Genomic DNA, 15,430 nt, shown 5'->3' with positions numbered 1-15,430 from the left:
ACAAAACTAACGAGTCTACAAGAGGATATGGGCCTCCCATGATGAAAAAAAATCTAGATTTTCTTTCGTCACCAACTTACCCTCTTCAGTCGTCTGTGCTGATTAAGTATTTTCCCCACGCACTTCATTCCTAATAAAGTTTCTGAAATTTCTCGACGAGCGGGCTGCTGACCGACCCACGACCGACCCACGGCCGACCGCTGACCCTAAAATTCCGGGGCTCAAATCCTTGTGAAAGAAGGGGGGAGGGGTTAAGACATTTTTGCTCTCCTTCGGTCATTTCTTCGATCTTTCTTTATCAGATGACTGGGATTTAAGATTTACCATCGCTCATCATATTTACGGCAATATTGTTTTCAAGTTTAAAATGAAGTCTGGAGGAAATAAGACGCTTCTGCAAGGTGCAATCAATCATTTTATTTGCGCCTTTGTTTTAACTTGACACCAACGAGGAATCATAGTCATACTCAGTCAGGGACTGGACTAAGGGGAATCCCTGGAATTAACCTTAGAGTTTAAAAGACCTTTTAAGCGAAGTGATGAAGTAATCATCATCTTTATAGAAGTTGTTTCTCTGTTTGGTGTAATATTCAATGAACTCTTCTCTGGTTATCTCAACAGGCTGCAAGAAACAACAAACAAAACAATGTCGTTTCAATACAATGAGGGTCATATTCACCTGTTTGCGTTTCGCCTACATCTGAAATTCTGGCTTTCTTACATGTAAGACCCAAAATATTTTAATGTTAGTCTTCTGTAGAGGCTCTGAACTGCCTATTTGATGGCTCAAAGCAGAGGCATTAATAGTATCATGCACATCTCGAATAGTCAGCAGACAATTTAAGGTCTCTTCGCTAGTGATTCGCCCCTTAAAACTGGCAACCGGTCACCTCTAGTTTCAAGTGGCAATTGGCTATTGTTAGTCAATTTTCCACGCAATTATCACGTGATTAGAAGTTTGTTTGAAAACAACTTGCGTTTTTTCACGTGTTCCGCAGGCAAGGGGCAAAGTCAAGATAGATAACAACCAAATAATGTTGTTATGCCCGCGTGAAAGCTTTTGAAATATGATGCTTTTTTCTTCGTTCACTATACTTTCACTTGTTGGAAGAACGGAGACCGCAAAATTTCTTTAGTTAGGTTGTGAAGGAGACTACGGGAGGCGCGGCAGCAATGCAGTTTATTAATTTTTGCTAACAATTTTTCAGACGCCAGTGGCAATTGACATAAGATACGTGTGTCTGAGTTGATTTCAGATGAAATGGAAGGTCTGCTCCCCATTGACGGATATCTTCATTGGGAAATACTTTTTCTTTAATAAAAAAGCAATCATCAGTTACTTAGTGCCCAATTTCAACAACCTCCCCCCCCCCCCCCCCAAAAAAAAAAAAAAAAAACTCACTGCATTCGTAGCATGCCTATGTTCGTGCTTGACAAAACTTTGTACTCGAGGGATTTTTTTTTGCCCTGGGACTTACCCCACCCTTTGCATCACTGTCAAAACGAGCCAAGTACGCATCGAAGCTTGTACCTTCATCTGCGCTGTAATACCTACGAAATGAGCAGGAGGTTAGAGACCACCATGGATACGGGGAGAGGGAAGTTTGTGTGGGGGTGGGGTCGGGGGCGCATGCAACTAGGGCCTTCAAACCTTAAATGTCAAAAAAAAAAATCTTTTATGCAGCTTTTTATTCATGACTAATACTGTAATGGATCGCGGCATGTTAGCAGCACAGTAGGTAAAGACCGCATACTGGCGACAGTCTTGCCTCCTTTCACCCCTAAATTAACTTGAGTGTTTTGTTCCATTCTTCCATTTTCTCCTTTGTTCCTTCCATCCTCCTCCCACATCGTTTTTCCACTCCCTCTATCTTTAATTACCAGACGTGCAGACATCATTTCTTATCTGAGAGGGGGAGGGGAAACGATCGAATGATTTAAGGGGGGATCATATGGTTTCCAGGGGAAATGGAGGTGGATCAGCCTTCGCCAATAGTACAAAGAAGGACCAGAGAAAATTGACTGCCGATGAGGGCGATCGTTAGGATACTACAAAGAATTAGGTGAGGAACGGATTAATTTTATTGGACCGAGCCAAAAGCCCCTGACCCCCTCCCCTCTAACCTGGCGGTATATAATGTTACCTCCTTGTCTACCCAATGTTTCACACAGCCTGTGAGAATCTTGATTAATAGCAATTGAACCTTCTTGTATTCTAATCTTTTCCTTAGCAGTCAAATGCGAGAGAAAAGAAAAATCAAACTTACTTTGCGATGTCCTCTGACTTAAGAACTCCGTCCTAACAAGTGTCCATCTTGTCAAAAGCTTGTTTAACAACTTCTAAGCATCCAGGTGACAATGAATTCTCGTTTTCCTTAAAATTGGGAAAGGAAAGAACAGCCTAGTAGTAAATAACATTAATCGAGCTCAAATTCCTTAAAATGTAAATAGTGAGGGGCCGTCTTACCTTTTGTAATGTCACTCCCAGAAGTTACAGAAATGTTCTTTTTTCAAACGAAATAAGTCAACCTCGTTCCGATGCCCGAAGTAAGAGATGGGATCCTGGAAACGAGGTTGTGTTGTTATATGTTCCTCCAAAGCACAAACGCAATGTCACCGTCGTACAATTCCTTCTTCTTTCTTCCTTTCTCCTTTTTTTTTTTTTTTTTTTTAAATTGAGGAAATCAATGTTGGAAAATTTTCACGACAATTTTTTTGCAGAAACGGGAAGTGACACTGTGTGTATGAGGAAATAAAGCGTGCTACTAATAACCTGTAAAAAAAACCCTCGCCTGAAAGAGGGCGGGGGGGGGGGGGAGGACGGAAGGAGTTTGGTTTTGTCACCATAAAATTCACCTGATCCCCCCATAAGGCTTTGGGATATTCTTATGATCTCCGATCATTGGCAGTTGGCTCGCAGTAAATTTTTTATAGTCTGTTGGCGACGACTGTCCCCCTCCCCCCCCCCTGCTCCCCTTAAAAACCTCCTCTGAACCCCCCTTCTTCCCGAGCGATAAACAATGACCTGTCCAAAAATAAATCCAGAATAGTTGAGTGCTATGAGGCAAGCTTAAAATTTCTTTCCTTTGCTGCTTACAGACAATGGATTCCATTTTGCTGGGCGTATGTTTAACTACAGATCACAGATGACATCCAAAGGTAGATGAATAACAGTGACAAATTTGCCTCCACCTCGTTTTGCACAAATTTTTTCTTATTACAGTATGACACCATTTTAAGTCGGAATTTATAATCTAACTTACTTAAAACTGAAACTGATTTCTTACCCGTATCAAAGCCAAAAACGCCTCGTAATCAATGCCTCCCTTTTCGTCTTTGTCAACTTCATTGAAAAGCATCGTAGCCTCCTGAAGATGCGCAAGTAAAATTCTAATGATGTAAAAAAATGAAAAACAAAAAATAAGAATAACTAAGCAACGCAAGGAAACATCACACGGATGCAATGAGGACTGAAGTAAAAACAAGCACAAGCGCAGGAAAACGCGAAGGGCCCAATGATGCTTGGTTTTATTTTATATCTGATTAAGCGAGTGACACGGGGTTGTCGAGACACAGTCCAAGAATAAAAGTAACCGATTAAATTGAGTTCAGGACAAGGCTCGACGCGCGATTGAAAAGCGTTCCACTCCTTTATCTTTAATTAGATTGATATATCACGAAATTTAAGGCAAATGAAAGGTCTCTGTTTTCTTGGTTTTACTCTGGCGATTCTAAAGAAGCAAGCTCTCTGGTTGGTAAAGGATCGTTTCACGGCTTCAATCATCCATGCAAAGTGACCTTGATAATAACACAGTGAATTTTCGGAAGGCTCAAAAAGTTGTTAGTATTTCAACAATAAAAAAAACAAATTAAGGAAAACGAAAAAAACACACAGTTGCTGTGATGAGAACTTTAGCTTACTAATCAGACAAATCGAACTCAGTAAAAAAAAAAACTATCGACTCTCACAAGCGCATTTAATCTGCAATAATTTATTTACGAAAAATTATCAACATTTTAAAAATTACAATGGTATTTGAATTTGACTGGCAAACTTGAGGAGCAGAATATGCTCTCAACCAACTTTTATTTTGCGACTGACCTCGGGTATTTCCTGTTATACGCAGTTGAATTCCCCCCCGCGCCCCCCCCCCCTACCCACCCCACCTCTTCGAACCAAGTTAACTGCACGTAATACCAACCTCATTGGTTAAACCAGCTTGTAAATTACGCAGACCCTCAGTCAATTCTTCCAGAGACAATGATCTGTTGTCGTCGTCATCAAGTCTGCCAAATGCCCTGAGCATAGGATGGAAAAAAAAAACATTTGAATTGTTAAACGGTACAAGCACTAAAAGAATGTGAGGTTTGTTGGCCAACTCTTCAACTCCCAGAAGTGATTAACATGGAACCTCTCCCTATGACATCCATACATTTTCCATAAAACAGGTAATGAAAATACTCAAACTTATCAGGTAAAATTTGTTATTGTAATCTAACACCACATTCTCACACCTATTTCACAGGGAAATGTGTTGCGACTGGAGGTTGGGAGAATTAAAGATTAGATCTTGAGGGGATGCTGATGGGGGGTGGGGAGAGGGTCTCCTGCTACACAGGGGTGGAGACAGGAGTCAAAGGTGGAGGACGAGGCTGTCGATAGGGTATATATATTCTAGGGTACCGTAATGATTTAATTTAGCGCCCTCCTTCCAATAAGCGCCCCCCCCCCGAATTCGTTTTTGTCAGAAAGCGCCCCTATTCCTAGCTTCTAGGCGCCCCTATTGAGTAAGCACCCTCATTCTAATTAGCGTCCCTATACCAAAAAACGCCCCCAATATGTTTTAGTAATGCACTGTTAAAGTACATGTACATTGAGATCAATCATGGTCCATCTTCCTTTAATTGGTCACTTAAAGCCTCACGACAAAAAAGTGGTTTGCGTCTCGGTCTCTTAACTTTTAAGTCGCTGTGAGTGCGCAGTTCCTTCAAGCGAAAGATTTCGTTCTAAAATTTTGCGACGATTGCTTGGCGCCCTGTTTCGAATAAGCGCCCTTCCCTTGAGATAAAAAAAATAAACAGAGTATGCATCAGGAGGTGTAAGTCCTAGAGTTTCATTGGTCTATTTTGACTTTACAGGGTCGTCTAATGATAACATCTCTTCAAAAAAAGGACTCGAGATTCATCAAGAAAATATATAATGTTGTAATATCATTTTTTTAATTGACTGCCAATTAACTACCAATGAGAAAGGGGGCCAGGGCCAGGAATATTACGGAGCCTCATGGGCGGATCAGGGAAATTTCATGGTGAAACAACCAAAAACTCCTCACCCCCCTCCCCTGAAAAAATAGTGACCGGTCTTCAATATTTTTTTTTATTGTTAAAGAGTAAATCAAACCCTTTGTATTGGCAACCTGCAACCTTTAACTTACTTGCCCAGTTCGGACAATCCAGTGATTCCCCTTTTTGCGCAAGCATCTCTGACTTTCTGGATGATCTCTTCCATCTCTTTGGTTAAAACAGCCAAACTACACTGCAGGCATGTGCACAAAAGATTATAACCTCAATTTTTCGTATAATTGCTCAAGTGATCAAAAGAACGCGCGCATGCTGATTGGTCGTGAATCATCATGTCATGTCATTCATTCATAATCTCATTCATTTACAATTAGGTTGATCACCCATAATATCACAGACAGAATTGGACTTAACTCTGTCCCTTGACATTCATGGTTCAAGTGTACGCGTTCCTGCAAGCTAATATGGATTATTTTTTTCACTTATATTTTTGATTCGCGCGACGGACTTTGCCGAAAAAGAGGGACTACTGGTAATCTAATGCGAAGTTCGCGGTTCAAACCATCGTTTTCTGCATTTCAAAACATAATTTATTTCGTTTCGTGCTGACGAAGAATATTTTATTGTATCTTTCAATCAAAAGAATAAAAACTCTTCAGAAAATGAAACAATGGCTACCCTCATTAATAAGCACTGGTCATAACGAAAGCAAAAATTTGTAAATGTGGGTGTAAGAAATCTACCGCACTTTAATTACGCCGTGCGAGGCTACGAAACGCCTGTAATACGTGATTTAACAAAAAGTCTGCAAAGCTTTTGTTATGTGGTGGATTCCAACCTGACTTTGCAAGTATCTCGACTGTGAAAATGCAAAATAAATATGTAACACTGCTTGGATAAAAAAATAAATGAAAACTTCTTCTTCGAAAAAATGTTACATGAAAATGACATTTATTAGAATTAAGAGAACTGCCAACAACTGTAATGTCCACATTCTACTGGGATAGCAGAGATCAAGGTCAACAATTTCTATTAAAAGTTTGATGATATACCATGAGCAAACTAGACCATTCAAACGTGCATTGCCCTCATTCTTCTTCTTGTTCGTTTGGCTTACTCTAAACTTGTTTACGGTTATCCTAAACTATGCAGATTGTTGAGTAAAACGCTAAAATGGGAAATAAATGGTCAACTTACCGAGTTCCTTCAATGCCAAACGAGGTTGCACAAATTACTTGGCAGTAATAAAGTTTGCAAGCAGAACCACAATATATATAATACATATGGCGTAGCCCTTCCCATGGGATGTGCTTTGAAAGAGTACTTTTATTGTTAGTTTGAAGCTTAACTAATTTCTTTACATTGTCATCATCCATTGTAAGAGTCAAAATAACCACGTAAATTCATTATATATGCGGCCATTATTGTTCTTATTATATATTTACGATCTTCCAAATTGCTTATCAAATTGTAAACCAAGAATGTACGCTGACGACACGCACCTTACATATGCGGGCAGTAATCTTGAGAATGTTCAGTTTTGTCTAAATGAAGACCTAGCAAACGTTTTCAACTGGCTACAAGCAAACAAACTTACATTGAACATGACCAAAACCGAATTCATGCTAATAGGGTCGAAGCAGAGACTGAATACTCTCACGGCTTCACCAACAATTACAATGAACAATACTCAAGTCAGCCAGGTTACAGCTACGAAATCGCTTGGTGTAATAATAGACGATAAACTCGATTGGCATAGTCACATCGAAAAATTAACCAAAAAGATCGCCTCTGGTATCGGGGCCCTAAAGCGAATTAGGGACCTGATCCCAGCATCAACCTTACAACTCGTTTATCAAGCCTTAGTAAAACCTCACTTTGATTACTGACATTGTTTGGGGTAACTGTGGGAAAACGCTACAAGACAAACTGCAGAAATTGCAGAATAGAGCAGCCCGTGTGTTGACATTCTCTAACTATGATGCTGATGCAACTGAGCTACTCGAGTTTTTAAGGTGGAAAAATCTTACACGCCAGCAGGAAATTCACAAAGCCACCATGATGTTTAGATGTCTGCACGGGCTAGCTCTAGAGTATCTGTGTTCAAAGTTTACGTGGCGTGACTCTGCTTATGACCTCAGGGACTCTGAAAATAAGCTCAATGTTCCCTTACCGCGCACTAATTATTACCGAAAAAGTTTTAGCTACAATGGCGCCACATTATGGAACAGTCTACCATGCGATATAAGGAACACAGAGTCTCTGGGGGTATTTAAACGTAAGATCAACGACATTCTTTAAGTCTAACGCACGGCACTCACGGAAAACAGCTTTTAGTGTTATAGTATATAGTTTGAGTTTTAAATATTCTAGCGTATGTGATATGTATTTTTTAGGCTGATGAATTGACCGTGTTTAAATAAAAATAAAATGAAATGAAAATGTTTTAAAACAAACGAAAACAATAGGGGAACCAGACTTTAGCTTGGAAAAAAGGCCTTTGTTTTAGAATTGTGTGGAGTTATAGGGAAATCTTTCCATTTAAACGCCAACTCGACATGTTTTCTGAATGCTTAAACGTAGCTTATCGAACATTCTGGAAGTTACGGCGGATTTTTGTGCAGAACTATGGCGGATCGTAAGGGTGTAACTTCTCCCAAGGGATATGCCACGTACAATTGTGTTTGCATTTCTATCGTCCACGCCTTTTTAAGTTTATGAAAGAGGCGGCAAATGAAAGTTTACGGATACAATGGCGAAAACGTGTTAAACGAGAATCCTACCAAATACCTACACGTCCCAAACGCTGCGGCTTGCGAAAATTTGAAATTTAAGGATCAGTCTTTTAAATTAACCTCGAACAGTCAAAATTTGAAAGATGAAAGTCCTTCCGTATTGCAAAACCGGTGCACAGCAGTGTAAAGATAACTCTGTAATAGCGGTCGCTCAGATTACGTAAGGACCTTCTCTTAGATTCGCTGCTCGTCCCTGTCAAATGGGGCTTTGCATGAAGTTATCACAGCTGATAGGATAAACATTATTTTATTGTATTTTAAAACTCTAAACTCCGGAATGTCGTCGACTATGGAATTTTTCAAGAATTTACATGGTTTAAGGAACTGTTGTTGAACATTGAAATAAGTACATTTAGTAGAATTCCAGTTGGCATCTTTTTCTTTTAACCTACAACACATCTGAATTTAGACCTTGTTAAAAACCATGGAGTCAAAAAAATAAAAAACTTGGCATCAGAAAAACTTCAGAATTAATCCTTGGTTGAATTAATAAAAGTATCATTTAATATTTGATTACCAGTAAATGTTTCTACAAGCATCAAATGCTTCCATTCTACTATGTACAAGAAATGGTCCACTGGCCCAAAGGATGCAATTATTTTAAGAGCTGTCACATAAATTGTCCTGAACAACTTTCTCTTGACCTCCAGCTAGCAATGAACAGTATGCTACAGAACAGTAATAGTTCTAAAGAATGCTGTGCAAGGTGTGTCCTATATCAATTTAAGACAGAAATGAGGAATTTCTTTTAGATTTTGTAAGCATTTTTCATCATAAGGATGAAGTAGGCATCGTTGTCTATTGAGGCACTGACACCAGCGTAGTAGTTCATGAATTCGTCACGAGTAATCTGGAAGAGTAACAGAAAAAGGGAAGTTTTAAATGTTTAGCAATTTCTATTACACAGCCAAGCTTCAAAAGTGAATCTTTCAACCCAGAGCCAAGTGCCAGACACTGAACTATCACATTTAGTACATTTAGTGTAGGAATCTTTACTCTATCAGATAAGAAAAACCAGGGCTTTCAGTCAAAGCCAGTTACCAGCAATTCCAAGCGTTTGAACTTTTGAAGACTGGTTCGCTCAAAATCCTTTTTCCTTAGCCCCCCCCCCCCCCCCCCCCCGCCCAAAAACTGTGTTCAAATGCCCCACCCAAGTGTCGGTTTTGATGATAATTTTTTCATGAAAGGCAAAATTAGAAACCACGACTTTCTACGCATTGACCAGGCTTTAAAACCCTAGACCAGTTATCATCTTAGCAATTCACATCAGAAAATGAACTACTTACCTTTACATACCTTTGTACAGATATAACACTTGCATACCACTGGAAATACTAGACACTTTGGGTTCAAATTCCCCACCCCAGCCAGCTAAGTTTCAAATTCCTCTCCTCTCAGGCACGGATGACGGTCAAATGCCCATGAGTTGCTATGGGGGGGGGGGGGGGTAAGGGGGGAAGAAATGTTAAAGCTTCAAATTGATTGGTGCATTAGTCTAAAAGTAGACTCATGTTTTTCTGGTTTTCCCTTTAATACTCTCACTTTAATTTTGAGATTACATGCAACTATCATATGGTAATTTACTGCACTGCATACATGTAACATGAAAAGCTCTGAAAAGAGGAACAACGAACCCTCTTATATCTTACCGTTCCATCCACTTCATTGCTGCCCACTTCAAATGTATTTAAAAATTTTGTAAAAATCTGCTCCTCTGTCATTTCTCCATTCTGGTATTTAGGGTGCATCTTCACATTATAAACTCTGAATCAATTTTGATAATAAAATGATCAATATTATTATTCTGATAACAAAAATAACAAACACTGTTAAAAACAAATCTCTTGGTCTCTGATATAGTTAACTTAAATTCTCCCAGATGAGGTAAATTTTGGAATTTTCCTCCACCAGCAGAGAGGAAAAATCAAAGAATTATTATTCCGTCCAAAATATAACTGGCTTTTCTTTTGACCATGAGTAACCAAGACAGAATTTCTCCTCAAAATTTCAAGCAGATACATGTAAGTGATGGAAATAAAGAAAAATATCAATAAGGGGATTATAAGTTGATCCAATGCCAAATTCTCTCAACTAATATCACAAGAATTAACGACTGTGAATACACGAAAGTCATATATTTGAACTGTGGATAAAGACATGGATACAAAAAGCAATCTTCGCAGTAATGAACACTACTTGAACAGTAGTGGGTTCAAATCCCGTACAGGCCTGAATTTTTTTCAGACCTTATTTTCACCACTGCTCAAGTAGTGTTCATTACTGTGAAGATCACTTTCATATTCACGTTTTTATCCACAGTTCAAATATATGACTTTCATATATTCACAGTCATTTATTCACCACTTTACAGGTTTATTTGGAACCAACATAATGAGCAGCTCCCAATTGGCTTGTTAGCTCAGTTGGTAGAGCGCTGCAATGGTACTGCAGAGGTCATGGGTTCAAATCCTGTACAGGCCTGAATTTTTTTCAGGCCTTATTTTCAGTACTGCCCAAATAGTGTTCATTACTGTGAAGATTGCTTTCATATTCACATCAAAAGAATTGTGAGGCAGACAGTATGGAGAATCACTAATGAGATCTTTGGAGATATTGGAACCAGAGAGTTTCATATGGCTATAAATTGAACTGAAAGATGAGGCCCTTTTAAATATCCAGCACACTTACCCTCTGAGGTCATCTATTGTGATAACACTGTCTCCTGTCTTATCCAGTTTATTAAATGCTTCATTAATGATATCTTTCCTGGCTTTACTCATTGGTGGCTGAAAAATTATGAGAGCAAAGCATAAACCCATAATCCTAAATCTGTGGCATTTAATTAATGTTTACAATAGTAACTGGAGTAAGTGAAGTCCAATTCAGTCTGTAAAGTATGTCCAAGTAAACAGATTTCCATGGATAATGCCTGACTGCACATTCAAACTTGAATTTGCAGCTAAAAAGCAAGCTTTGAACGTAAGAGTTTTGGGGGTCAAAGAGCCACATTTTAAAGATGTTAGACTGCACATTTGTTTCACTGCCTTACCATTTTGTAGGTGTTTAGGGAGCCTATTCTATATTTAAAGAATTCTTTTTTGTAAGATTATTGCTCTTAGGCAATCACTGATGGTTTTAATACCTCAGTAGTTCTTTAACCACCTTCTGATTTCTAAGAAGTTTCTTTGGCTAATCCTTTTCCTTAAATACAAACTATAATCTTGGTATTGTACCAATACTATGTAAACTTACTCTGAGAGCTAGGAGAAACTCATCAAAGTCAATAACACCACTGCCATCCTTGTCAAAGGCACTAAATAACTCCTGTAATTCCTGAGGAAATATTACGGTGTAAATATCCACACAAAAGCCATTTACATCATGCATGATAAGTTTTATACCATAGGCAGGTTTATAATTCAATGATTCTCACAGGAAGAAATAATTGGTAATTTTTAAGGTCTCTATCACAATTTTTGCATATGGTCTACGAAGGTTTTATTCTGTCAAACTACACTGTATGTACTATTTGACTGAGTGAGACAACCAGTCAAGGAAATATTTGGATCACGGTGCTGCCCTCCTACAGGGATTTTTATGTGGTTTTTAAATGAGGCTGTTTGTGCCATACAATAACTTTAAATTATTGATGAACGACCAAGTCAAGTTTTTATCATTCTATCCCTATAAAGACTGCTGTAAGGGAAATTATAATTATTTAAAGCAGCCTGTGTGGGATCAAAGTTGTCAAGATGAGCTTGTATGTCTGCACCAGTAGCCAATCAGATCACAGGATTGCCATCTTGAGAACTGAGCAATAAAATGAATTGTAATGGAGCATTTCTTTTTCACATCTTAAAAATATATCCTTGTATATTTTGGGACAGATGTCCATATATTATATTGTATATTATACGCTTCTTGGTTGCTAATACAATCACTTTCTCCTTAGCTATATATTTTGCATTATTGCTTTATTACTCTTTGCTAGCCAGACCTGTATTTCAGTTATTTATACTGCAAGAGGTTTTAATAAACAATTAACCACAATCAAAGAGTTTATTAGGTAACCAAGTGTGGGTGGCTGTGTATGACAACCTTTCAGGTGACTTAACTTAAGCTTTACTAGTTTTGCAAAACAACGATACAAAGTAGTATAGAATGCGTATTGAAGGAAAACCCTGCACATGACTTGCTTCCCCAGCTTAGGGCTACAAAAGTACCTTAGGATCCAAATAGAGGCCGTATTCACGCATACCCTTCTTGAATTCAGAGAAGTCTAAAGACCTATTTCTGTCATCATCCATAATTCTGAAAACTCTGAAAGAGAGGAGTAGCAAAGTTAGCATATATTGTTCACAACGTCAATGATTTTAACGAAGAGCGCAGACACTGAGCACTTCCTGTTAACATTCTGCAACAGCGACATAGAACTTCAAGCCTTTAACTTTATAAGACTTTTTCTATCGACATCTGTCCAATAACAAAATTAAGCAGTGCTGCACAAAAAGAATTTTCCGGAAAAAACGGATGCTACACAATTACAAAGAGATGTTCATGTATGGCTAGTAAACACAGATCATTTTATCAATTTTTTACGTCAGTAGAGGCAATTGAAACTCAAATACGCCTATATTTTGAGAAACGTATGCTTCAGAGGAAAAAGTGATGGTGTACAGCTTTACTCACAAAAGCCAACTGAAATACTAGAGCGGCTTACGCAGGTTGAAATCAACCAACTACGTGTCAATCATACCTTCCAATTCCTTTAATGCCCGCTGAACCTCGACTGAGGCATTGTAGTCTCAAACGTTCAATCGGATCTTGAGAACCTTTAGAACCCAGCATTTTTTTACATTTCTGTCTCATTTGCGCGTCTGATCTGGCTGTTGCAGCCATGTTTCAATCTCTATTGTGCGTAGCAAATATGGCGCCCTTTGCAAGTCACGGGAGTTACTACATCACGGGCGACGAGCGGGGATAGAAAAAACGACCCAAATATGAGCGGTCAGCGGTGAAACAGCTTTTATACTTCATATAGAGACATATAATTTGTTGTTCCAGAGTTTGTTGTTGTTTGTTGTACTTTTCAACATGTTTATTATCACTCTGAAAGCGTGTACATATAAGATCTTTCAGCTCTGAAAAAAAAAAGCCTAATTGAAAAAACGTTATCTGAGGTCTCGTTTGCCGCAAGGCAGTCGACACTTAAAAAACAAACCAAAAAAAACTAAAGGCAAAATATTGCCTTTTGTGACAGCATACCACTCAGGGGTTAAAAAATTTAAAACAAATACTGATGCAAGAATGGAACCTCATCCAAAATCAGCCACTGCTGAAAACAATTTACAAAACGCCTCCGATTATATCATACAAAAGAGGTAGATCGCTCAAAGACATACTCGTCAGAGCGAAGCTTTAAATAAAGGCTTTTGCGTCGCAAACGTAAAACCACACAGGGGAGTCTGTGTAGGCCTGTCTATGACCTTTTCAATAATTGTGATTTTTTTTCTCGGCTTAAACGCTAAGTCAGTTGTTCAATTGAATAGGAAGAAAAACATTTCCAACGGAAAACAGCATTATTTGCACGTGTGGATCTTTTGAGAAAAGGTCTCCTAAACGAGTGGTCTTGATTATAAATATTTAAGGAATGGTAAATACATTAGCCTTAACATGGCTGTTTCTCGAAGCTCAGTGTTTTCCTACTTGCCTTTTTTCCACGTGAATTGGGGGCGATTGAATAGATATAATATGCAGTAAAAGAACGTCAGCTGATAGAAATTTTAAATTTCTCATCTTAAGCTGTGGATACAAAATTCAAGTGAAAAGGAAGCCAACTGTGATTAATGCTTTGAACAAGTCAAGATACGTTTTTTTCGTCACACAACAAGTTACATAACGTGAATATCATTCTTCTTAATGCCTTTCCCGGTGTCAGCAATGCCTTTCCCGATGCCTCCGTTGGTCAATAGAGCATAAGAAGTATTGTTCCAGTTAAAGCTTGAGGAAAATTGCTTAACTTTTTAAGTAGCGAAGTGTAACTTGGTAACATTTCGGCTTTACAACATGATTGTTTTCTGCAACTACAACACGATTGTTTCCTGATACTACAAATGATCTGTCTATTTATGAAGTATGAAAGTTGTTTCACCGCTGACCACTCGTATTTGGGTCGTTTTTTCTATCCCCGCTCGTCGCCCGTGATGTAGTAACTCCCGCAAGTCACGAAGGCTTTATTATTCCGTCACTGTGACAACGACCGCATCGTGTCCAGTCTCTTCACGGTTAAAAAAACAGTGGGCGCAGAAATTATTCAAACCAAAGAAGATTCAATCAACACAAAACAAAACAAAAAATTTTTAAAAAATTTAAAAAAGGGAAAAAAAGCAAAAGCAACATACAATAAAGAAGAGAGATATAAGGAAACATTGATTTAAAAAATTAATAAAAGGATCGAAAAACTTCCAGTATCTCGCACAAGATATAATATAATCCTGACTGAATGTACTTCCTTTCAACTCTTAAAGAAATGTGACTTTAGTGAAGTATATTGGAGAAAGAGGAAAAAAGAATAGAGCCAATTAGGAATTTAGATTTATGTCTGGAAGAAAAAGATAATACCAGGAACGTATTGGGCTCCGATAATACACACGACTAGGAATACATAAATAGGGCGCCATACCCCGCGATCTCCATAGTAATGAACACTAGTTAAGCAGTATTGAAAACAAGGCCTGAAAAATAGCTTCTCGTTACACTTCATTATTCAATACTTTTGAGGCTAACTTTGATAAAGAGTTTCAAGGTTGAAGTTCGTCAGAGCGAAGAGCTACCGTTCGTAACGTCAGCTTTAAAACCTTTTACGGTGGCCAACTCACGTCAACTCAGTTGATAACAGCAAATTACCCTGCTATACTCTCCCACCGACGCAGCACCACAGTTTCTATAGAAACTAACCCCCTTTATAACTTAAGTAACGATTACTAATCGAATACTTCTTTGAAAAGATGAGTCTTGGACTTATTTTTAAAACCAGTCAGTAATGATGATTGCTTAATGTCCAGTGGTAGTTTGTTCCATCGTTTCGGTCCTGCCAAAGAGTATGCCCCCGTCTTCATACGTTTCCATATTAGCCACGGAGTTCAGGAAGCAATTATTTCCCTGATAATCTTTGTAAGCGGCCTTTGTTCTTATATTTCAATAGGTGTCTGATATAGTTAGATACTAGACCATTTAACACCTTATAATTCAGTAAAAACATTTTGAAAATTAATCTGAAACGTACAGGAAGCCAGTATAGAAGCCTAAGAATCGGTATAGTATGCTCATACCCT

The 15,430-nt window shown here is 38.4% G+C and overlaps 1 protein-coding gene and 1 non-coding gene across 2 annotated transcripts; both read right to left on the bottom strand.

Moving 5' to 3' along the window:
- Positions 1-403: 403 nt before the first annotated feature.
- LOC113678357 (crustacean calcium-binding protein 23) lies at positions 404-6,580 on the bottom strand. The gene is made up of 7 exons (XR_016181170.1): positions 6,499-6,580; positions 5,436-5,536; positions 4,203-4,299; positions 3,288-3,368; positions 2,268-2,374; positions 1,479-1,551; positions 404-622 (listed from the first exon to the last, which is right to left on the bottom strand). It is a non-coding gene; the product is annotated as a crustacean calcium-binding protein 23 (transcript).
- Positions 6,581-8,327: 1,747 nt separating this feature from the next.
- On the bottom strand, positions 8,328-13,052 carry LOC149038321 (calcyphosin-like protein). Its single transcript, XM_089187728.1, has 6 exons — positions 12,853-13,052; positions 12,320-12,416; positions 11,349-11,429; positions 10,785-10,882; positions 9,746-9,860; positions 8,328-8,946 (listed from the first exon to the last, which is right to left on the bottom strand). Exons 1-6 carry the CDS (start codon positions 12,993-12,995, stop codon positions 8,845-8,847), a joined length of 636 nt encoding a protein of 211 aa, XP_089043854.1. The 5' UTR covers positions 12,996-13,052; the 3' UTR covers positions 8,328-8,844.
- Between the last annotated feature and the right edge of the window lie 2,378 nt (positions 13,053-15,430).

The sequence above is a fragment of the Pocillopora damicornis genome, chromosome 11 (assembly GCF_964200805.1).
Source record: "Pocillopora damicornis chromosome 11, jaPocDami1.2, whole genome shotgun sequence".
Lineage (NCBI taxonomy): Eukaryota > Metazoa > Cnidaria > Anthozoa > Scleractinia > Pocilloporidae > Pocillopora > Pocillopora damicornis.
Note: the sequence above shows the minus strand (reverse complement) of the source record. Positions and strands in the feature narration are given on the sequence as shown.